This window comes from Melitaea cinxia, chromosome 23 (genome assembly GCF_905220565.1).
Source record: "Melitaea cinxia chromosome 23, ilMelCinx1.1, whole genome shotgun sequence".
NCBI classification, from domain to species: Eukaryota; Metazoa; Arthropoda; class Insecta; order Lepidoptera; family Nymphalidae; genus Melitaea; species Melitaea cinxia.
Window position 1 is genome coordinate 5,513,387 of NC_059416.1, and position 26,680 is coordinate 5,540,066.

The window sequence follows — 26,680 nt, forward strand, 5'->3', positions numbered from 1 at the left end:
ATAATTTTAATGATAACTAAGATACTTAATTCTTAAAATTGACAAAAGTAAACGTTCTCAACACAACAATATCATTAATTCATATTTTAATTCATAAATTCTAAAATTCTCTATATCTTAATGAAAATTGAAAAATAAAGTGAAAAATATATTAACTTCTATTATAAAAGATGAGTGTTTGATATATTTTCATGTTAATACAACTTGACTTTTTGATATTATATTTAGAATATAGATGATGATTGAAGACTTAACACTTACTACCTACATAGCTGCAGTGTATGGAATTTCCCACAGTATCAGAAATTACTAACCACTTGGTCACCCCAGTGAACAATATGAACCCATTTAATTATCTGTGACCGATGTACTCGAATTTATTTAGTACCACCATTCATTCATGTTTTAGTGATGGATAGACGACATCTTCAATCAGTGTATATGAATAGTTAATAATTACTAATGACTCACTAGCTTTAATATACTTGTAATAAAGGTAGGTAACGTTGCAGTTTAAATACGTCAAGGGCGGGAATTTAAAAAAAGTATTATAACAGTATTATATTAGGTATACGTCCTGGGAAGGGGACGGGGAGGAGGAGGAACGCCGATGCTTCTAGTGTTGCAGGCGTCTATAAACTACGGTAATGGCTTACCATCAGGTGAGTCGTGTGCTTCTCTGCGACCTAGTTGTATAAAAATTCGCTACCATTAAATTCTACGTTATATTTCTTTTATTAGACACCTTGTTTCGTGAATGTCATGTGGGGTTGAGAAGGCATGCTGGAGATTGTTCGGAGCGGTCGAGACTCCAATGTAAATTAAATTTTATGACACTTTTTAAATAGTGTGAATCTTAAAAATAGTCCATAATAGTCCATCCAGGTATTGACCTTACATAAAGATTTTATTATTGTTATTTACATATTAGGTACTTATAGATAGATCATGATGTATGGATAAATATATCACCTATTTACGAGTTATTACACGACATATATCACCTATTTACAAGTTATTACACAGGCACACACGTTACAACTGGATATATATATGAACAGATATAGTTAAAATTTAGGAGGATACAGAATGATGAATCATGTAAACCACTTTTGCCATTTCTTTGTTATTCACAAAGCAGGTAGAGTTTTTAATTAGGTAAACAATGGACGCTAATTTTGACGGACCTACAAGAAAACGAGAAAAAATCTGTGTCTTTATCCGAAAGTCAACACCTCATTTTAAATAAATATATGTAGAGAAACTACCTTTTAGCGCCTCTGTATTTGGATTCGATTTCGAACCCTTTATATTTGAAAACATACTTTTATAAAAAGCGCCAGTCGACCTATAACGTAGGTCATAAGGTTTAAATTACCTAAAATGGCTGTATATAAAAGTTAGTTTCTCAGTCATCTGTCATCAACGGGTGTCACATTATAGGTCTTTAAAAGTACACAAAGAATTCCGGTAACTTTTTTAATCAAGGGAACTATTCTTTTGCATTTGATGGTAACTCGAAGACTGATATCCACTGCCTGTTTCATAAACAGTAACTTTAAATACATAATCAAATATCAAGCAATGTAAAACAATAAAAAAAAATGTGGTGCTTGCTGTCGATTTTTTGTTTTGTTATTCCAAAATATTCGATCAATAATGTCGTGGACATCTCAAATGTGATCATGATGTGTAAATTGACAACCAAATAGAATGTTATCTATGGAACGCGGAGTCAATGTGGCTTGATGACATCTTTAAAAAGATTTGTTATCCATTAAAACGAAATAGGTACCATTAGAATGTTGTTTAGAAATAGATAATATAAAGAATTTGACTTTAAAATAGGTGAAGGTTTTAGTCATAGTTATTAGTGGTTTTTATTATTCTTTATTTTTGTTTTGTTATCAAAGAGCTCTCTTCAAATTAACTGCAGTTAGGGGAAGATTTTTTTTTTTTTTTTTTATACATAGATAGGCTGGCGTTTGACCGCTATTTCACCTGATGATAAGTGAAATGCGGTCTAAGATGGAGCACGCTTACCTAGAAGTAACCTATTCACTCGCGACTTATGTTTGATACATTTTGAATACAAAAAGAATCAGGAAATTAATTTTGTTTTCTAAAATTAGATCGATAGATCTTAAAATTTTGAAAAAATAACACTTCAGTGTTATGAAATAAGTATCTGATACGAACTATTACATCACACTGCTAGACATATAGGCCTCCACAAGTTCGCGCCGCAAATGGCGTGAACTCATGTGTTTTGCCCATAGTCACCACGCTGGGCAGACGGGTTGGTGACTGCAGAGCTGGCTTTATCGTACCGAAGACGCTGCTGCCCGTCTTCGGCCTGTGTATTTCAGAGTCAGCAGTTATCCCGCAATCGGTCGACTTTCAAGTTCCAAGGTGATAGTGTAACTGTGTTATCTCTTAGTCGTCTCTTACGACACCCACGGGAAGAAAAGGGGTGGCTATATTCTTAACTGCCGTAGCCACACGATAAGAATACATTCCAAGACAAAACTATTTGTCCTATAATTGTATTACATTTGGGACTTTATTAGGAATGTGTCGACTAGAGACGTATCGGTATACTGGATGGTCGGATGGCTACTATGGATACGAAATATGTATGTAGGTATTTCTCGATAAAGTAACTCATCTCCTACATAGAGAACGAAGCCCATGCCCAGCTGTGGGATGTTACAGCCTGAATCAATTAATCGATCGAGTATTAAAACTATGTAATGTATTGACTAGTCTTAAAAAGGACTATTTTTAAAAGAAATTAAAATCTGTTCATTTTTAAAATAACTTTTACTTTATTAATTGATAAAAGTCCCTCACGGTTATCCGAGTTTACATTGTTATAGTTACCGTTCCGCTCCTATGAATTTGAATTTGATGCTACTTCTAGGTAATGTTGCTCTCTAATGGTGAAAGAATTATTAAAATCAGTTTGGTTATTTTTGGATTACAAATAAACAAACAAGATTTTCGTTTCGGAACGTAAGAATTGAAAAGCACAGAACAATAAATCTATACAAATAAATAAAATTGAAGTGTCTGTTTGTAATATTAAAATAACCGCTTTTTAATAAATGCATATGGATGTATTCAGGACACATATACCACAATAACATTTTTTACAATTTTTGTCTGTCTGTCTGTCTGTTTGTTCCGGCTAATCCCTGAATTGGCTGGACCGATTTTGACGGGACTTTCACTGACAGATAGTGAATGTATTAAGGATTAACATAGGCTACTTTTATTTTAGTTTTTATTTTTAATTTTATAACTCTGCGAATTGAAAAATAACTTTTTTGTTAAATTCCACGCGGACGAAGTAGCGGGCACAGCCAGTAATATAATAATCTTTCAATAATTTCTATATTATGGGAAAAGACATTTAAAATACAAGTTTTACAAAAAATAATAATTTCTATAACGAAAATGTAATAAAATAAATACTTTGTAATACATTTTATATAAGATGGTTTTTTTAAAAGATTTTATTTTAAAATAAAGATAAGACTATTTTTGTGCGATCAAACACATCACAGACAATAATATTCATTTTGTGTACACCCAAATAAGACTGAGTGAACGGCGCCATCTATCGGCTACAATTGTAAATCAAAGCTACGCTCGAATTTGTATGGAATAATTACATGACAATAATGAATTCATTATCACTTGATTGGTTTTGGACGAGGTCAGTGATATCCACAAGTACCTACAGGGTCACTCCCTTGTATTAATTAATAAATATTTTTTTTTATATCTTACTTCCATCTAATTTGCCAGGTAGAACTCAATTCATTAGACATAAAAAAGGAAAAAACGGAAAAAATTAACATATAAAATCCACAATATAAAAATAAAAATTACCTAAACGTGAACAACAATACTAAAGCAAAAAACAACGCAACATTAATAAAAATAAAAATATTAAATTCTTTACTTATAACATATTATATGCAGAGTAACTTTTGCGAACTCACTCCACAAACAAGAGAAAAGGTCTAGTGTGTTAGCTACCAAGTTCAGCGTTCTGTTCGATTCTACCGTGGGGTACTGCAGACAAGCTCGGTCGCCGCGCCGTCTCCGTTGCAGATACCCATCGGGTACGCTCAAACCTATCCACTGTAACACACTCATACATATATAAATACATACATACATATATACAGTATAACTATAATATAGTAAGTTTCAGACATAGAACCTTTTTAGAAATCTTCATTTAATACTTTTTAACTACTCAAGCTACGGCTTCTAGTAATCAACGCTAATATTGATAAAATAGACTTAGTAAGGTTTATTGGAAAACTTAAAACTTACTGTTTCTAAAAATAATTTTAATTGATTAAATGATAAAAGTCACTTGCAGTTTACCGCGCATATATTATAGATTGTGCTTTTAGCATAGAACCTTTTTAGAAATCTCTTAAGAAATGCTCTTTAAAATTTTACTAAAACATAATATATTTTAATTCCTTTTGCATTTGTTATGGATCGGATACGTTTAAACTTTAATTATATAATAATAATTTAAATGAGAGCAAGTTCGAAGGCATTTGTTTTCATTTGCATTCTTCCACAACAAAGCGCTGGTTTAGGGGCCGGATCGGACGATTAGCGGTGGCTGTGTCGCTCCTCTCATTACTGAGCCCTAATTGCGCTGCAATACGCATCTCAAACGCGCCGACCGCTTTCATCTTGCCGACCTGTGGGAGCGGATTGCGTGAATGAGCGGGAGCGATTAGCGATTTAAGATTTGTGTGTCATAAGATTATATAATGATGTTATTACTATTATAATTACTATAAGAAATACTGCTAAAAGCAACACAAAAACACAGTATAGTTAATAAGTGTGAGTCAATAATAATCTAAATATCTATAACACACACACGGTCGTCTGTTGCTAAGGATCTAATTTTTGCGTTATAGGTAACAGTTGGCTTATATAGCTATTTTTTTATAAATATACATGTAATTAATATCTTGATATTTATTAATGTCCAGCAGTGGACTGCAATAGGCTGAACTGACTGACTGACGCGTCAAATTGTTTGTCCGCGATGAACCCCTAAATTAGTAAACCGATTTTAATACAATTTGAACACCGTGTGCAGTTTGATCCAACTTGAAAGATAGGCTATATTTTATTTTGATATATGAAATTATTATATTAAAAAAAAAAATAAGACAATACTGTAAGTTCGCCAGTTCAGTTAGTATGTATATTTATATATATCACACTCAGAAGCTGACAGCAATCGAATCCACAACCCCTCGAAGCAGAAAGTAGGGGCACTAAAAACCAGAGGCGGCTCATCCTAAAGAGCGCTCGTGCATGCACTCCCAGTAAAATTACAGAGATACCTAATAATCTTAAATATATATTTCTTTATAATACACACTATAATTACATTACATTCTTTCTATTCTGCTATAGTCTATTGTATTACCTATATCTACGAGTAGGTACATTTGACGTCAAGTTGTAACAAGTGGAGCGTCAGTGATTGCGCTCCTGTGAAACGAAGTACGATTCCTAAAACTGTATTAAATAAGTACGAAATAGAAACATCGATACCGGCCAATTCGTGAATCATAAAATTTCATATGAGAAATTAGCCTAATCAGGAGCACCGCTCACTGTCAGATGTTTTTAAATCTGTAAAATATTTCAAAATACACCAGGTTATGTAGATGTGAAGATAGCAATAAATTATTTTGTTTTCCGTGTCAAGTGTTTGTAGCTGACTCCGACAGTGTTGGTGAAGATTCAGTGGATGGAATGGATTTTCTATACAAATAAAATAAATAGTATACTGTAAATGATAGTTTTTCGTTTACTTTTTTGTGAACCCCCATCGAAAAAAGTCATGTGCCGTTCCTGCTACAAACTATGCCAACGGGCTAGTCAGCCTCACAACACAATGTCCTTAGGCTACTATATACAATAATAAAACCAGGTATTTAAAAAAGTTGTAAATTAAAAAGAGCGGTAACAATAAAAAGCTGTAAAAGGAAACCAAGGAAATAAATAATTATTTCCAAGGTAAATTCTTTGTATATTAATCATGATCCGCATAAAACCATAACTTCTCCGTTACCAATTGAACAACAAACATTCTTTTTTATATATGTAAAACAATTAAATACCTTTAATACAACAAATAAAAACCTTTATGTTAACAAAAATAGGCTGACCTTACTGCAAACGCTCTATCTTTAGCACGGTAATCTATCCATTAAACCACATTACAAACTTATTTACACAATCCATTTATTCGAAACACTAAACTTTATGTCCGTGATATAAGAGTGTTTATGCCTCGACAAAAATCACGGTAAGATTAAACCAACCGTAAATAAAAGTTTGTCGGATGCCGAGTAATTGTTTTTATTCATTTATTGCTCTCCATATAGGTTGAAAGGTGATTTTAATGGGCTCTCTATTAGCAGAGCGAGCCTTATCATCGAGTTATAGGATTGTACTAATTTTATTGCTATAATTCCGCTCTTAGCTTTATTGGTCGGATAGTTGAAGAGGCTTAAAATAAATTAATTTGATCATGATATCCTGGTTTTATAAAGATAGTTTGGTATTATTTGAATGGTCTTTTACTAAATACCTTGAATAAATATCAAATATCAATCTGTGTGACTTTAGGATACTTATTTAAGTTCTATTTAACGGAAATACTCACGAATACATAAATATTTTTCTTACGGTTTTAGTCTCACATTTTTCTCAGTTCGGTCGCCCAGCCAAATGTCAAGCCTGCCGTTACGATTTTCGCTCCAAAAATTACTTATTTAGTTATGAAAATACATTTATTTCTATATTTTTGTTGATAATGTTTTCGAAGGTACCTTAATTAAGTATAAATACTTAATGCGTCGATATTGAAATAATATATGAAGTTACTATGCTATTATTTTTTTGTTACGTTTATTATACTTAAGTATTTTAATATTGTAAATATTTAATGAAACAGTTTTAGTATAATTTTTAATGTGTAATATTATTTGTCACAAATTGTTTGTAACGAATTTTTTTGTTTTACAGTATTCATTATTTAAGGTAATTCGCTTTATATTGTAAATTCGATTTTTCTGTTTTATCATTTTAAAATTAAAACTATCCTAGGCACTTACTAACGTAGTACTTCGCGTGTCTTACTAAAAGAAAAATCAATTGTACTCCCTTATTATTACTAGGTATTATATATCATTATTTTTAGTTAAAAATATTTATTAGTCCATTATCTTCATCCATTTCAATAATATCTCACTAATATTACCATTTACCTAAAATAATTATAGGTAGTTTTCTCTTTCGTGACTTTTTCAATTCTCTTGTGAGAAAATTCCTTCAATCAATAGGTACCTACTCTCGATAATTTCAGTGGAAGTACTGTACAATGATCTTGTACTATATGTCCATGAAATTTACCCATTTCAGTACAGGTTCAAAGACCACCACGACGCTATTGTGAGCGTGATGAGATACTCGTACTATGAGATGCTGCGACGAGGTACAGTGAGCGAAAATATTGTCTTACTTTATAAGAATTAATAATAAAATAATTAAATAATTGTAGCGCAATATAATACTACTTGAAAATGTATTTTATGCAAAATCTATTTAATCCCTTCGTTAGAAAATAAAATAATTAAGTACATTAATTAAGAGATTTTTATTAATTCGAAATTGAAATTATCGTCTTTACTATTATAGGTTAATTAATTAATTAATTTATTTTATAAGACAACTTTCAAAACATACAGATTAGACTAATACAGATATTACAAAAACGTTTACAATAATTTGCTGAGTGTTGTTTTATATTACAAGTTGCCACGGCGTGGTTAAGGACAGTTCCATCTAAGTAGTAATTATTTTATTTCTTTTAAATTTATCTAAATGTAAAAACTTTAAACCTAAAAACTCCCAATAACAAATTCTTATACATATTACAATTTACAAAGAAGTAGAGAGAAAAAAAAATACAATTTATCCATAAACAATAACAACTTAACGTTAGCTATACATTTTTTCAAAATATAAAAAATAATTTCAAAGGTATCTCGCTTGCCTGAAAACTTGCAGAACGTTTACTGCTTTTGTCATAAAAAATTAAAAATATACTTCAATTCATATATAATCACTTATAATTAATATTATGTAAAAAGAAAAATAAAAAGTTGGATTTGCCGAAACCCGGGATCGAACCAGGGACCTTTAGATCTTCAGTCTAACGCTCTCCCAACTGAGCTATTTCGGCTGCGCAGAAACTTATCGAATAACAAAACATATAAGATACGGCCATGTGGTAATTAAGTAACCTTTGAATTTAGATTATATTATTATCAAAAAATATATATTATTTTTACACTATAATAATACTAGTAACCTTCCTGGCATCGCACGAGTTACGTAAAACCTTTCTGTTGCGTATGAATGTTTGTTTTTTTTTCAAGTTTGAATTAAATATAGCCTGGCCAGGAATTTTTGTCCACACTTTCGTGATTATTTTTCCAATATACAATAATAAATATAAAATAATTTTCATCCATTAAGCAAGTGGGTGAAGTTCATCTCAAGTTCCTCAACCTCTAAGTAAGTGTTTGTTCCTTTCATATCTATCTGGGTGGTACTCGGGCGCGGCATACACAGTTTTTCCCGCGTAAATCCAGATTTTGAGCGAATTCAGGGACAAAAGTAGTATAGTGTCTACATGTTGCTCAACAACCTCTATCTTCTAGTGGAAGTTCCATAATAACCGGTTCAGCTATTTCGAAAATTTAGCCAAGACAAACAGAAAGACACAGAGAGAACAAAATTTAAAATCGTTTTTTAACCGGCTTCAACAAAGGAGGAGGTTACTCAATTCGACCGTATTTGTATTTTTTTATGTATGTTCGTGGATAACTTCGTCATTTATGAATCGATTTCGATCATTATTTTTTTGTTGGAAAGAAGATATCCTTATTGTAGTACCATGATAAGGAAACCAGGATCTGCCGGCCTAGCATGCATACAACGAGATATCTCTTGACGAGAGAGAGAGATAATGTCTACATCGAGTATTTTCTCGATTACCCTAACATGCGCACTACGAGAGACAAAATTCTCTTCCGAAGACTTCGCCTTGTCGAGTAGAGAAACATTATCAACCATAATCACAACTGAATATCATTCTTATTTCTTATGTCGTAAAGTTGAATTTACAAGGTTATTGACCAATCGTGCCAAACCGGGATGAGCCAACGTTTGTATAATTTCAAACGAGTGACACATGTTTTATTTAACAATGTTCTCGGCCTTTTGGCTAAGATAAAAAGTGTATATCTAATTTAAAAAATCTAATATGGAAAATAAAACGGCGTAAGTAAATGAATTTAATTATATATGTAAAACAATATGCTCGTGTTGTGCTTTATATCTTGTCGCACATTAGATAATTGTAATTCTATCACGCATTGTTTATTTATTTTTTTTTAATTTTTAAAATTTTTTGAATTTTTGAATTTTTTTTTTTTTGATTATTGATTTTACTTTTATTCTATTTAATTTTATTTTTACTTATTGATTTTTTTAATATAATTTTGTTTTGTTTTTTATTCTGAATGTTGTCTTGTCTTGTTGTACTAACCCAATATGGACTTATACTGTGGTCTGAAATAAAGTATTATTATTATTATTATTTAGAATAAGAAGCAACAGGGCGCAAATACGTTTTTTGTGTCATTGTATGGCACACTTCACTCGACTTTTCGCATTTCCCGCTCTTCGTATACCGAAATTATATAATTATAATAGGGAAACGCCATGGTATACAAAAAATAGGCACCCGGTTTTATTTATTTTTTATTTATCGTCTTTCTCGTCGATAATATTGAAAACGAGAAGTTTCTCTTCCTAAAACGACAAAATTCGACAAAATTACGATGTCATGTTAGCTTCCGTAGAGATAAATATCACAGATCACTAAAATTTAATGATTATCTCTTCTATTGACGTAACGAGAAGAGTATCGCGTGCACGCATGTTAGCTACTGTAGACATAGAGAGATAATACGAGAAAAGGGGTAGACATAATTTTGTCGTGGCGCGCATGCTAGGCCTGCTGATGATGGGATCCCAGAGAAATCGAGGGAAACCCTCTAAAATCCGCATAACTTTTTACTGGGTGTAGCGATTTTAATGATTTTTAATTTAATCGAAAGCCGATGTTTATCATGTGGTCACATTTAAATTTCATCGAGATCTGATTACAACTTTTGGAGTAATCTTTGATAATTCGTATTTACTTGACTATTTTTTTCGTCTACCTACGTTGTATTACTTGTCGATGTAATTGAAGTCGGTTTCTTTTCGTTTGCCAGCAAACACAATTATTATGTTTTAGTATAGTGTAAATAACTTATATGGACTTGAAAAAATACAGTCATTTTAAAATCATTGGCAGACACTTTAATTTTATTTCTATGTACATTTCTACGGGATCGGAATTATGCGGATAAAACTTCAAAGCGCAGCTTGTTCCTCAATAAATAATTTTTTTTATTCCTTGTTTAAATTAAGGGAAACCAATAGAAGATACAATATAAATGTTTAGTACATTATAGTTTGGTAAATAATGATTATTGTACTTGAGTACTCTATGTAATAATTAATGATTATTTGTTTTTAAAATCATTGTTGAACATAATACGCGGCCGCGTGTACATAATATGGCCAGTAGACGTGTTCATTAGAACCGCGAGCGGATTCAGTGTGAGAAAACCGTGGGTGGTATTTTTGATTTTACCATCACCGCCATTACTTTGACCTTCGAAATGCTACACTAGGCAACTCGTCGGTTTCACTTACGTCCGTACCGTATGTAACTAGATAGTAACTATCTGTAGTTTTGGAACGAAGTTCCTTACGGCAGGCTTGACATTTGGCTGGGTGACCGAACTGAAAAAAATGTGATACTAAAACCATAAGAAAAATGTATAACGGAAGTGACGTAATATCAGTCACACGACTGTATAATATGACGTTTGTGAAACTAAAATATTACTAGAAAACTTTTTTTTTTGAATTATTTATGTAATTTTATACTATCAACAAAAATAAATAAAGACATCACTTCACTTAATAAGTTTGAATTATTATTATTATTTTGTTGGATTTATTTTATTTTACGGTACTTTTTATTTTCTAAAATACTAAATTTCCTAAATACTTTTATGTACTTAATTAAAAACTAATCAACAAAATTTAAAAAAAATCAAGAACTGGAAAATATTTATAAAATTCAACATATTTTTTTCAAATTGTGTTGCTTCTATAGGTAGGTACCTACTATCCGAAGAAACTTCGTTCCTACCTGATGTCCCATGACACCATATAATTTTTATATCTTATAATTTGATTTGTTTTATTTCTCAACTAACTGTGCCCGCGACTTCGTCCGCGTGAAATTTAACAAAATAGTTATTGTGCAGTTCGCAGAGTTATAAAATACAAAAATCTAAAATAAAAGTAGCCTCAATTACTCCTTATTACATCAGCTACCTGCCAGTGAAAGTCCCGTCAAAATTGGTCCAGCCGTTTCAGAGTATTCATTAGCCGTAACAAACAGACAGAGAGACAGACAGATAGACAAATATATAAAAAATGTCATTTTGGTATATGTACAGTGTAAATACATACGAAGTTAGTAAAAACCGGTTATATAAATATTACAAACTGAAACTTCTAATTTTATTTATTTGTATAGATAAATACAACAATAATTCATAAAACAAGAGATTTGATATCTAATATCATTGAATAAGAAATACCTATACTAATGAAAAAAAAATACTGATATTTTTAATTGCAAAATAGGAAGATACAAGCGGTACGTTAAGCAAATGCTTAAATATATGCCTACTTAAAAAGATTTTTCGTTTCGTTTACACTAAATTTAGTTTTTTTTTATCCATTTTTTTTGTTTATTTAAAAAAAAAACTATGTTTCACGCAATGTATAGTGCTGTTGTATGTATTAGTTAATAGTGGAAACTTTATTGATTTCAGTTATTGTAATTATTCATAATATAATAATGTAATATAAAATTGTATGTTTCCCAAATAAAAATAAAATAAAATAAAATAATAATTTACTTCGGTGTTTTAAATGTTTAAAATTCCTTTTGAAATTACCTAATACATAAAATTTGTCTGGGTACTAGGGTATCATAAACCGCCAATAGGTATACTTATACCTATGTATATATCGAACTGTATTTAGTTTCCGAATGTAAGGCCAGACAAACATACCCGTCATATAAAGAATCAAAGATACATTCTGTTATTCATCCATAAAATGGTACGTTAAGTTTAAGTTACATAAGTATGTAGTTGTATGTTTTTAAAAACTATATAATATGTATCTAGGTACCTATTTAGTCTGTTACGTTTTTTTTAAATAATATTTAAAAGTAAGACGTAAAATCACATTCCTTATTATATTTCCTCTCAAATATTTAACGATTGTAACTTCTTTGATACAATACCGCCATACTAATTTTATGAATGGACCACACAGTCCGTCACAATTCATATGATGGATGTTCTATTAACACTGTCGTAATCCAAAGCACTTTCTAAACAAAATCTCCCATATTTCATGTGGCTAAGAGTTAAAATTAAATAAAGTGGCCCAGCCTATCGTACTAGTTGTTCATGTCAAAAGTTATACTGAAGAATGTATTATCTATATATTTTTCCCTTGACTATGTTCGCGTGTGTTTTGATTAGAAAATGGAAATAAAATAAAAATTATTGCAATTAATTCCAGCATGCCATAAGTCAGCCATTTACCAAATAATTTTTTATTTTTTTTTATGAGTATCTTAATTACAAAAAAGAAAAAATACTTTTAAAACAATTATTTGCTTTTATTTACAACAAGCTAATCCGTAACGTTGGGTATAATATTAAAAAAAAAAGAAAAAAAAACTTATGACTGAAATAAAAGCTCACTCGGGAATAATGTCGCCTGATACTGGCTAATGAATTTTAAAATTAAGTTTTCTTTTTTCAAAAAGAAACACTCAAAGCCTACAAAAATCTCACAATGTTTATTTCTTCCATATATAAGTATTTCTAATGAGTAGGTACAACGGTACAGATGAATAATATGCATATCTTAAGTATGAGTTGAAGAGGAAGACTAAGTAATAGTCTGACACCTTTCAACAACAATTGTAAGTTAGCTGTTTATTATCATGAAAGACAGCGTTGTACAGTAGGTATACAAAGTAACAAAGATACACATTTAAATCTTTTGTATGTAGTTATTGCTTAGAAATAAAGTTTAGCTACTAGTTTTTTTTTTTTTTTTTTTTTTTTTTTTTTAAATAGAGTACTTCGGTAAGCTATCTATGCCAACAAAGAAAGGCTTAAATAAAAATTAAATAATTACTTGCAAACGAAAAAAAAATCGACTTAAATCGACAAATCTATAATATAGCGTAGGTAGACGAAAAAATAGAAAAGTAAAAATGCCACCAACTTTCGGTTAAAACAAGAATAATCGAAATCGTTCCACCCAGTAGATATAAATTTATGAGGTAACATACAAAAAATACAGTCATTCGACTGACCCCCTCGAACCTCCTCGACCTTCGAAGTACTTCCTCTTTTTTGAATTCGGTCAAAAATATTGTTCAGTTTATTATAGCTATGCTAACAATAAAATTGGACCAATATAACCAATAAGAGAGTTCGGTTGGGCTGGGCGTTTGGCAGGCTTCGTGGAGTCTTCACTTAACAAAAGTCTTCGAGCAATGCGTCAAGACGTGTACACTGACGAAGGGACTGGTCCACAAGTCGTTTAACGTGCAATGAAACGGACTATCCTTGGGATCTCTCCCAAAGATAGGATTAGAAATGAGAATATCCTTGAAAGAACGACAGCAACTGACATAGCCCACCGAATTAGCAAGTTTCTGTAGCTGTGGACTGCTCACCAGTGGCGCAGGACTGATGGCCGCTTAAGCAGACGTATCCTGGAGTGGAGACCACGAAGTGTTGGCAAACGAAGTGTTGGCAAACGAAGTGTTGGCAAACGAAGTGTGGGCGTCTTCTGACGATCTACGTAAGATTGCCGGTGTAGGCTGGATGAGGATTGCGGAAAACCGTAATGAATAAGTTAATGTTTGTATTGTACGCAAGTGCATTTTCAAATTATTGTATTTAATGGTTAAAAATAAAAAACGAAAATTTTTCATATAAACTAAAATATATGCAGGCACACAAACGCTACAACAAAATCACTAATACTTTAACAGAAAAAGTAATAAATACTCCGTAGCATACGGGTATTAATAATTGAATATGTCGAAGCGGATAACCGTTTCACCTTTCAATGGCTAATAACTAAATTAGAACAAAGCTACATTAGCGTTACCAATCTAAATTGATATTTCAAAACGGCTAATAGATACATAATAGCTAAACCGTACTAAATAACTTAACATATCCATCCAATTATATAGACCTCTAGTATTACACCCAACCTTACTATTTATATTGAAACTACAAATTAACTGAAAACTCTCTCGTTCAAATATGATATTTATTTCAAGTACATAGAGTTTACGTTGACGGTAAATATAAGTTAGTTTATATATCCATACAAAAGGCACGGCAGCTCACGCGATACTGGTAACAATCATCAAATAATTTCCATTAACGATTTTGTATTCCATTGCTTTACAACGAAACGTTAAGTCGATCGACTATCACATTCGCTTTTGACTTAAAAAAGGACAGGTTAATTTTAGGAACCTAATCGTATTATAAAGAATTGCATCCTAAACACGGTTGCGGGTTCGATCCCCGCACATGACAAACATTTGTATTGGCCATACAGGTGTTTGCTATGGTCCGGGTGTTTGTGCAGTCCTCGTGGGTCTACCCACCGTGCCTCGGAGAGCACGTTAAGCCGTCGGTCCCGGTTGTTATCATGTACACCTAATAGCGATCGTTACTCATAGTAGGGAATATATTCGCCAACCCGCATTGGACCAGCGTGGTGGATTAAGTTATGATCCTTCTCCTACATGCAGAAAGAGGCCTATGCCCAGTAGCGGGATATTACAGGCTGAAGCGTAGGTAAATACCATTTCCAAAATTATATCATTCATAGGAAAAAACTAGTATCAACTCTAGTCTGTAGTTTGCAATATAGTCTAAATTTTCCATTGCTAGACAATGTATCCTTAATAGAAAAAAAGTCTCCTTAATAGAAAGAAAGAGGCTTATAGAAAGCTTTATCCACCAAGCTGCTTCACTGTGATTTAACGAAGATACCTAATTATATAATTTGTTTCGAAAACAAACAAATTTTAAAACGAGATGAATTTTAAATATCCCCGAAGCCGAACGCGAACCCGAAGTTGAAGCAATGACCATCTTGTGTAAATTCTAGTGTTCAATGCATTATGCCATGTTACGACGTAACATGTCGTCGGTCGTTACGGTAAAATCGTGAGGTACTGCTGATATTATATAACTACAATTATGAAAAAATTCTGGAGCCCAACTGGATAAAAAAAAAAAAACTGTTTTCAAGCAGTGTTGTGTTCTGTAATGAACAAGGTGGCCAGAGCAGGGAGGGTCGGGGCTAGTCGACAACGCGTTTGCCACGCTTCCGGTGTTGCAGGCATCTATAAGCTACGGTGATTTCTTACCGTCAGGTGAGTCGTAAGCTTGTTTAGCGACCTAGTTGCATAAAAAATATTAAAACGTCGTAACCAGTGGAAACGCACCACAAGTCAGTCTATTACTGCAATGATATTACCCACAATTTCGTATCATATCACTGCATGTGCGCTACGCTATCATTAATGTACCACCAGATACCATTATAGATAAAAAAACTATATGATATTAATTATATTATACTCGGTAAGTTTTTGTTATTGGATTTGTTTATTAACTTTTTTGCTTGGATTTCGATGTGATACCTGAAGTCGGTTGCTGTAACTTTTAACGAGGCTTTGAACAGGCTAAAAATAAACGCGTGGTCGTTAGGTTTATAAAACAGTTTTTTTTTTTAATCATATTAATAGCTTGGGCTAAAAGGGGTAATTAGGAATATGGTTATAAAAAACGTGGAATAATTTCAGTAGATATATTTATATATTTTAATTGTATTTATTAAATAACGAAGTAAGTACTATTAAGTAGGTAAGGTAAGTATTTATATTTGAAATACGCAGTAGGGTACCTAATCTTTTTCTTCTTTTTGATAAATGTCATGAACTTTTAAATATATAATATATAGCCTAGTATCTTAATTGAAGCACTTTTACAAAATAATACACTAAGTATTAAATATTTACTTTACCACCGAATAAATAAATTTATTTGATTTGGTAAATTACTCTTTTTATCATAATTATATCAATTTTATAGGAATTATGCGTGTTATAGATTTTATTAACTACTGACGTAAAAAGAAGAGTGATAAGATTCAAACGATTGTCTTTCTGTGGCATATTTACCTCTTAAGAAAATGTACCGATTACGATATCGAATTCGTCGTGTGTACAAGTTAAAAAAGAAATTAGAAGTAGGTCTATATACCTACACAATAACTTTTTTGTTAAATTCCACGCGGACGAAGTTGCGGGCACAGCTAGTAAGTAATTAAATAAAGTATTAATTGGTCCACTAATTATATAAGTCTTCAATATTTTCATTTCGTTGTTATTTGAGAATTTTTCCGCCATTCTTTTAAAACAAAAATTATTTAGGCTTTAAAGTTATTTGATTTTTTTAGGTTGTATGTTAGTTGTTAAATTAATTAAATTACATTTGTGCACATTCCTTTCCTTCACCCCGGACTTTTAATTTTATCTTTGCGATTGTAATCTCGTATAGATTGAGATTTGACATAATAATACCTATATATATTAATTATTCTTCCTGCTTTCAAAGGAAAAGCAACTCTACGTGATTTTGTTTATTCAAAATATTTCAACTTATAATCTTCTTACTTATAAATGTTTTCGTTTTATATTAACTCATTTTATAAATACAATTACTTGTAAAAAATATACATGTAGCTATTCTTAAACTAAAACGTGGGCGTTTAGAAGTAAATGAAAGGGAAACTTTTAAAAACTATTTAGGTGTCATGTAAAATGAATAAATACACGTAGGTACATTTTAAAAAACCTATCAAACATAAACGGCTATATTACACTAAGATCTCACGTTATAGTTTCTGACAGTAATTCTCGGAGATCTAAGTTTGTAACGCGTCGATGTATTTTTAATGACTGTTGGTCGTAAATCAGCGCATGTGCATGTGATGGACGCGATGCTAAATGTACGCTTTGATTAACTATACGTAGATTAAATAGTAAAGTATCGATACGGTCAACAGAAGATTTATTTCTTAATTTTTTTTTTAATATCAGATAAAGTAAAATTATTACAAACAAAAAGTTATTTAATTTTTAATCTGTATTTTTTTTTTAATTCTGAAGTAGTATAGCGGATACTTTTAATAAACACATATCGCTATCAATGCTGTTTGTGTAGTAAGAGACAAAAGTAGTCGCTGTTCAGAATATAATTTTTCAAAGCTGTACAAAAACTTTTGCTCGGTTAGTTTTAGACAGGTACCTAAACGTTGAAAACTTCTCCTGAAAGTATATGAATGATATTTTCCTTTTTCAAAAAAAGGTAAATTAAAAAGCAAAACAATTCTTCTTATTTTTAATAATAATAATAATACTCTTTATTGTACACGATTTAAAGAAACAACAAAAAAATAACATAAAATGAAAGAAGTACAAAGGCTTTAATACTAATTAAGTATTTTTTTAAATATCCTTGTTACCAGTTGTCTTGAAAAGATCGTTCTTATGTTTTGTTAATATTTTCTATGTAAATTGTCTTATTTAGTTGTAGTTTTTTGACTTTGAATCAGCCTGTAACACACAACACTGCAAGGTTTTCTCTGAGCAGAAGAAGGTGAAATTTATACATTTAGTGGTACATTAAATTACTTATATTTGTATAAAAATAAATTAGGTGTTCTCAAACATATTTCCATAATTTATTATTACCAGCCCTACAGTTGACGACGGAACAGCAATGTTTCATCGTTATCTCTATCTGCAGTTAGAGTAATTACGACACATGTTTTGCTTAAATTACTCATATATATATCATCAAAGGATCTTAAATAACTATCGATGTTTTAATTCGAACCTATTTCCAATCAACTACAGTCAATCTAAAAGGAAAATTATAATTTTCAAATTTTATATGTCAGATGGGTTTTCTTCGTCTTTATTGTTTATTTTCTTGTTTTAGGTTTCATAATTTTGACATTTTTTTTTTTCGAATTGAAGAGTGCTGTTGGCCCTAGCGGCCTTTTCAGCGTCACTGGTGAGAGGGGCCGGGCACTTAGGCAAGCCGGCCGCGAAGGAAGAATGGGAGCCCTCTGGGAGGACTCGGGGGGGAAAGACGCCCGCCCTAAGGGTGTCTCCTAGCGAGATCGCACCTCGGCTTAGAGCGTCGTTGGAGTGGAGGAGGCGCTATGCGGAGCGCTGAGACGGCTTACGGACGGTCAGCTACGCGCCTAGGCGCGTGCGAGCCGTCAGAACGCGGGGACCTCGCCCTCGCCGGCGGGGGCGGTGTGTGTGTGTCTTGTCTGTGGTGGTGTCATCATCATCTTCCTGCCCTTATCCCACTTATGTAGGGTCGGCACAACATGTTTTTCTCTTCCATTCCTCTCTATTATTCGTCACTTCAGTGCTTACTCCTTTCTTTCTCATATCCTCACTCACACAATCCATCCATCGCTTTTTCGGTCTGTCGATCGCTCTTCGTCCTTCGACATTCATCTCTAACATTCTTTTACCGACATAGCGGTCATCCCTCCTCATTACATGCCCATACCACGCTAACCTATTGCTCCTTATTTTCTCTGTCACAGGTGCTACTTTCAAACTTCCCCTTATATACTCATTTCTAATCCGATCTTTCCTCGTTACTCCACACATCCATCTTAGCATTCTCATCTCGGCTGCGTGCACTCTTCTTTCATCCGTCACTTTTGTTGCCCAACATTCTGATCCATACATTACGACAGGTCTTATGATCGTTTTATAGATTTTCCCCTTAAGTTTAAGGGGCATTCGTGGATCACAAGCTGTTCCAGAGACCTGTCGCCATTTCATCCATCCCGCATTTATTCTATTTTTCACGTCACGGTCTATGTTGCCGTCATTTTGTATTAATGACCCAAGGTAGCGGAAGTCGGAGCAGACTGGTAGGGATACACCATCCAAGGCAATATGGGAAAAACTGGACGAACCGCTGAAATCGCAGAACAAGTGCTCGGTTTTAGACCTACTTATCCTCAATCCCGCGCCCTCCAGTCTTTCCTGCCATTTTCCCAGTCTGCTCTGTACCTCAAGGACATTATCTCCGACAAGAACAACATCGTCAGCAAACAGCATACACCAGGGTGCTTCCTCCTGTATGTCTGATGTTAGAACATCCATTACCAGGAGGAATAGATACGGGCTTAAAGCCGACCCCTGGTGCAAACCTACAGCCACACTGAACTTGTCAGTTACCCCGGCTTCGGACCGGACGTGGGTGCTAGCTCTATCATACATCGCCTGAACAAGTCGTACATACTTCTCTGGCACTCCTTTCCTTTTCATAGCCCACCACAGAACCTTACGGGGGACCCTATCGTATGCCTTTTCCAGATCCACGAACACCATATGCAAGTCTTTTTGTGCGAGTCGATATTTTTCGCAGAGTTGGCGGAGTGCAAATATGGCGTCCGTAGTTCCCCGGCCCGGCATAAATCCAAATTGGTTCTGTGTGACCTCACATTCTTCTCTCATTCGTCGCGCTGTCACTTTCTCCCATATCTTCATGCTATGTGACATGAGCTTTATTCCCCGATAGCTGCTGCAGTCCTGTATGTCACCTTTATTTTTAAAAATGGGCACCAGTGAACTGTAGCACCATTCCTCGGGTATAACCTCTTCTTGCAGCAACTTATTGAAAAATAAAGTCAGCCACTTCCATCCATCCGCATTCAAAAACTTCCACACTTCCGCTGGTATACCATCTGGCCCAACTGCTTTTCCATTCTTCATACTCTGCACTGCCATCTTCACTTCCTCTATACTTACCTCTTTCACCATTCCTTCATTACTTCGTACATTTTCTAACACTCCGCTCCATTCATTTTCTTCGTTTATCAAGTTATTAAAGTATCTCTTCCAGCGTTCTTTTATTTCCTCATTGTCCGTCAAGATCTTCCCCGCTTCGTCTTTTATACATTTCATATGGTTTACATCTCTTGCATTCATCTCTCTCTCTCTCGCTATTCTAAAAAGATTTTTTTGACCTTGTGGGCTCTCTAAAGAATCATACAATTTATCTTGAACCTTGGCCCTTGCGATTGCGACTGCTTTCTTAGCCTTCTTTTTACTATTTTGATATTCTTATCTTTTTATTTTCTTTTCTCTATCATTTCCATCTTCCACTCTTTTCCATTCTTTGAAAGCATTCTTCTTTTCTTTCAAAATCGTCTGTACTTCCTCATTCCACCACCATGTATCCCTCTCTATCTTTCTTTTCTCTTTCGTTTCCCCTAGGACATCCCTTGCTACACTTCGCACCCACGTTGCCATCTCACTCCAGCACTCGTTTACTCCCATCCCCACCATATCTCCCATCTCTATCAGTTTACCAATCACTCTTTCCCGGAATTCTGCAGCCATCTTCCTATCATCCAGTCTGTACCATTTCGTTCTAACTGGGGGCTTCGGGCTCTTATTTAAGCTCTGAACTCTCAGAGTTAAATCCATGCTATGCATGCCTAATGCAATCCATGCATGCCTATGCTGGGAGACAAGACTCTCACTCGGTATTACCTTGCAGTCCTTGGCCGATTTTAGCCTGTTTCTTCTTAAAAGAATGTAGTCAATTTGGGTAGAGTGTAGACCACTACGGTATGTGACAAGGTGTTGTTCCCGTTTTTGGTAGAATGTGTTGGCTATTGCTAAGTCAAAGGCCAAGGCTGCTTCCAGTAGAGCTTCACCGTCTCGGTTCCTGACTCCGTGACCTCGGCCCCCATGCACTCTTTCATACCCGTCATTCATCCTTCCTACATGTCCATTAAAATCTCCTCCAATGTATATTTCCTCACATTCTGGTACTCTCATTATAACCGCATCAAAATCCTCCCAAAACCTTTCTTTCATACTGTCATCGCATCCAGTTTGCGGCGCATACACACTAACTATATTTAAAACCGAGTCTTCCATCAACAGTCTTACTACAATAACTCTATCATTCACTCTATTCACATCCGTCACCTTGTTCTTGAGCTCTCTATCTAACACTATACCTACGCCATTTCTTTTCCCATCGCAGCCGCAATAATAAAACTTATAACCCGCCCCAATTTCTCTTGCTCTCTGTCCCTTCCACTTCGTCTCCTGCAAGCATGCTATATTTATCCGTCTCCTTTCCAAAACATCTGCTAGCTCTCGTCCTCTCCCAGTCATCGTACCCACATTCCAACTCGCAATCCTCAAGTTCACCTCCTGGACTCGCCTCTTACGCTGCCCCCGTCCCTGGTGCAGCAACCCTTGTCCATTTCCCACAGACGCCGGGTGCTGCATCTGCGCGTCGCCTGCGGGGTACGCCCTAACATTATCGCATACTTTAATTCCCGAACTCATGTTGTCACATAATGATTTGGCATGTATATTTTACGACCGGCCGCCTGCCTGACATCAACCCTCCTTGGGAATTCAAGCTAAGAAGAAGGATAGGTGAGAAGGATTTATGGGAGAGAAGGATCTGGGGTTACGGATACCAGTGCCACGGATCACGGGGAGGGGTTTGTGACACTAGCAGCTAGAGCAGTCCGGGGTCGCTTACCCGTAGCGGTTCCAACCAGTTATCGGACAGATATCTAGTGGCCCCACCCTCTGGACTCTCTGGACTGGTGTATATGGCGTTAAGCGCCGTGATCCTATCGTCAGGGTCGGTTAAGACGTGCATGGGACGCCTTTGTACGGTCTGTAAGTTTCCTCTACCTACGTATTTGCAAGCCTCTGCTACAAGAGGATTTGGGTGACTGCGCGCTCTCTCAAAATACGCTGTAGCGAGTATTTTGAGGTGCTTCGCGATTGAATCGATCTTAAGGTCGCGATGTAAGTCGACATTACGCACGTACCACGGCGAGTACGTGGCAGTGCGTAGAAACTTGTTCTGAATGATTTGGAGCCTATGGATGAGGGTTGGCTCCACATGAGCGAAGACAGGGCACGCCTAGGTCATAATAGGTCGTATGCAGGCCTTGTATAATGTATTTTGACATCACATACCGTCTATATAGAACTGAGTTTGAAGTCCAAGTGATAGTTTTTTTCTTAATTGCGACTTTTTTTTAACAAAAGCATGTCTTTTGGTGCAAAAAAAAATGTTTTTCATAGTATTAAATACAAAACTACGGCTTAAATAATTTTATTTGTAATTAAAATTAAATTGATTAAATCGTTCTCAAACATTAATAGTAAGAAAATTAAGAAAAAAAAAGTACAATTGTGCAATATTGGTAAGCCTGTCACAGACTATAAGCATTAATTAACACAAACATTATAAGGTTTTCAAGCTTTGATTACCGCCGCTCGTTCCATGAAGCGCAAATTGGGGGACATTTATTTTAGTTCTACTAATTAGTAATTAGTTGCCGGGGATCTGTCGGCCGTGCGTATTAACTGATGCAAATGTTGTGGAGCTGATTTATAATCTGTGTAACTAAGTGATGTTGACAGAAAAAAAGTATTAAAATATATGGTACTTTTATGTATATAATGTAAGTGTATGAAAAATTCAATATGATTTTTTTTATTTCTTTGTTTACCTAATTATAACAAGTCAATGTCAATAAATGAAAGTGACAAACACTTTTTACTTAAAATGAAAAGTACAAACCACATGACCGTTGTACAAACCAATTTGACTAAAGACAGAACTTCATTACGAGTCGGACCTTTTCGACTTACTCGATAGAGAGTTATTAGAACTCATACGTACGCGAACCTTTTATTACATTATATTATATTTATATATATTAAGATATATTTTACGTACGTATTTAATTAGATACATTCGCTTTCTGACTAACCATCACAAATTTGTATTGTTACTATTAAATTAAAAACAAGCTTATCTATCGTACCAGGCTATGTAAAAAAATATGCAAACCTGACCAGAATAATGATAATCTCTTAGAAAATTCATCGACTTAGAATGTAGATATATATTGCAGTGACATTACTTATATCAAAATTGTTATCTAGGTGTATTTAATATTAGGAGCTGTCCAATGTTCCAAGTTCATGTTCCTTGTAATTTTAATTATTTTAGCTGTTGATGCCATCATCTTCACACAGTATGATTTGATTTTATATTACACTCATGTAATTATTTCGCAATCCCTTTTAATTTACATCTAACATATATATCTTAATTGTACGTAAACAATTGTAAATGCAGCACCTACCTACATACTTTGTATTGACACTTAAACAAAAAAAAATGTATACATTTTAGTATAAAAAACAAAATCTGTATTACTACATAGTATAAAACAAAGTCGCTTTCCGCTGTCTGTATGCTTAGATCTTTAAAACTACACAACGGATTTTGATGCGGTTTTCTTTAATAAATAGACTAATTCCAGAGGAAGGTTTAAATTTATAATAGGTACATGGATAATATAGTAGAGGAACACTGATAGTTTTAGAGGTTTTTAATGTAATTTCGTAAATAAACACATTTTTTTGCGTTTACATTGAAAATATTTATTTAATATTTTATATTCAGCACACATGTTCGAAGCCGGGGCAGGTCGCTAGTACTTTAATAAAAATTATTAGCTGAAATTTTTAATTACTGGACGACCATATTTTTTTTTATTCATTATTCTCAGGACAAGGTTTATAAATAATTGTATTTGCTCGCAAACGAAAAAAAAACCGACTTCAATTACATCGACAAGTAATACAACGTAGATCGACGAAAAAATAGTCAAGTAACTACGCGTTATCAAAGATTACTCAAAAAGTAGTATCAGATCTCGATAAAATTTATATGTGACCACATGATAAACATCAGCTTTCGATTAAATTAAAAATTATCAAAATCGGTACACCCAGTAAAAAGTTATGCGGATGTTCGAGAGTTTCCCTCGATTTCTCAGGGATCCCATCATCAGATCCTAGTTTCGTTATCATGGTACTAAACTAAGGATATTTTCTTTCCAACAAAAAAAGAATTATCAAAATCGGTACATCCAGTTAAAAAATTAATGGTATAAGGTCGACGAAAAAAGCGTCAAGTAAAAACGCATTATTAGATATAACTCGAAAAGTAGTTGTTAGATCTCAAATGAATATAAATGAGACCAAATGACACACACCAACCACCTTTCGATTAAATTTTTTTTGTCGAAATCGGTCCACCCTGTTAAAAGTTCTAAAGTCACATACCTACATAAAAAATATAGTCTTAGTACTTTTTTGGAAGTCGGTTAAAAAAGGAAATTTAGAAATAAATTAGGATATATTTACGAAAAAATAAATAAGACGGTACGGGTACGTAGTTCGCCCGATCAAAAATTAGTTATTTCAAATAATATAAACATAAAGTTTTCTAATAGGTAGGTACGCCTAATTGTGACTAATAATGACACATCCTGTTTTTGAAGATTCGGTGAGTCTGCCAACGTGGCGTAACGAAAAACTTCAAATGTTCGGTCGTTCTAATTTAGACAAATAGACGCACATGTCGGTCTTAGCTAATTGATTTAGTGCTTGAGCAATTCTCGTGATACAGATTTACTTTGTATTAATGAGTAACCACTTATTACACTAAATTTAGATTTGCATTGAATGAGAAATCTTTTTTATAATATTGGAACGAAGTTAGTAAGAAGAAGTACGGTAGGCTTGAAATTTGCTGGGCGACCGAACTGAAAAAAATGTGATACTAAAACCGTAAGAAAAATGTATAACGGAAGTGACGTAATATCGTTCACACGACTGTTAGTACGTCTATACTAGACCACATTTAATTGAGGTAAGACACAACAGGAAATTTCCTGCTCAAAATATGGAGCAGCCCGACTGGGGCGGTACCTCAACCAGAGGATCACAGCTAAATAATACAGTTTTCGAGCAGTGTTGTGTTCCTTTTGGTAAGACAACCAGAGCTCCTGGAAGGATCGGGCAGCGCGCTTACGATGCTTCTGGTGTTTAGACTACGGTTAATCCATCAGGTGAGCCGTATCCCTGTATGCCAACCTAGTTATATATTTAAAACAAAAAACTGTACTTAGATGTTGACAGTAAGTTGACAAAATATCAACATAGTGTCTTTATATATTATGGATTATATTAAATAGATAGTTATAATTACGACTCGTTTATCCGCTCTCTCCGATTAGGTAGAACATAGGATACGTTATAATGTATAAGATTCATAGAAATAAGCAAGAGACGCAAACTCAGCGTCTGGTCGCCCCCCCCCCCCTGACATCCGCTGGGCCCAAGACTGTAGTAGTTAAGCAGAGATATTAAAACCTCCAAATCGGTCACATGTCTTTCATTTTATTTTATTTAAATTAAGTTAGTTAATAGTAAATTAATATAAATTGTTTCCAAACGCTCCGAAACCAAAAGTAGCTACAATATGATTTTATTTGACTACGAGAATAATTAGAAATCAATGTTAAATCAATGACATGTGTGAATAAATTACACACGATAGAAAAGACTCATGTCGATTTCGAATTTTTGGTGATCTAAAATAGTCAAAGAATTAAATTCTCTACCAGCGTATGTGTTTCCGGAAAACTATAACCGGGGGATCTTTAAGTCGTGAGTGAACAGGTTACTTCCAGGTAAGCGTGCTCTATCTTAGAGCGCATTTTCACTTATCATCAGGTAAAATAGTGGTCCAACGCAAGCCGATCATTGTATAAAAATAAAAAAAGTGTGAATTTACTGTCCGTGAGAGGTGGGTTACAGTTTTTTGAAACTAGTAAAATGAGGGTAGTAGTATATTAGAGGTAGGAAGAAAACAAAAAGGAGGAAAACCTGAAATCTCAGTCAGTGCAGATGCCGACACCGATATGGTTATTACATGTGGTTTAGTATTGAAGTACAAACCCCGAATATGTATGTATAATGTACACTGTACACTGAACAGTTACTTAAACAGTATACACGTTACTACGTTATAGTAAAGTCAAAATAATGTAAACAAAGCAACGTATTATTACTTACACTAATAAGAGGTAAAGAGCAGTCTAGTGTTGAATAATTAAACAAATACAAATCGTAGCAACGACATCTTGTGTGCAATAGCTGAACTTTTATGAAATAAGTGTATGACAATAGACAAATATAATGTGAACATATTGAAGAGACATAAACTTGTCGTTGGTGTCGCATAACAAAAAAAGAGTTTGACAAAATAAGAGCCCTCTTCAAAATAGAAGGTTAATCTTTAACCAATTGACATTTGGAGATTTCAAAAAT

At 33.8% G+C, this 26,680-nt stretch overlaps 1 protein-coding gene and 1 non-coding gene across 2 annotated transcripts in view; both read right to left on the reverse strand.

The window, feature by feature from the left end:
• Nucleotides 1-21,808, reverse strand: part of LOC123664965 (craniofacial development protein 2-like) — a 31,301-nt gene extending 9,493 nt beyond the window's left edge. The window contains exon 1 of the mRNA XM_045599330.1: nt 20,657-21,808. Within this exon, the coding sequence (XP_045455286.1) occupies nt 20,657-21,808 (1,152 nt within the window). The remainder of the gene's footprint in view (nt 1-20,656) is intronic.
• On the reverse strand, nt 8,239-8,311 carry Trnaf-gaa. The gene has a single exon. It is a non-coding gene; the product is annotated as a tRNA-Phe (tRNA).
• Nucleotides 21,809-26,680: the final 4,872 nt, after the last annotated feature.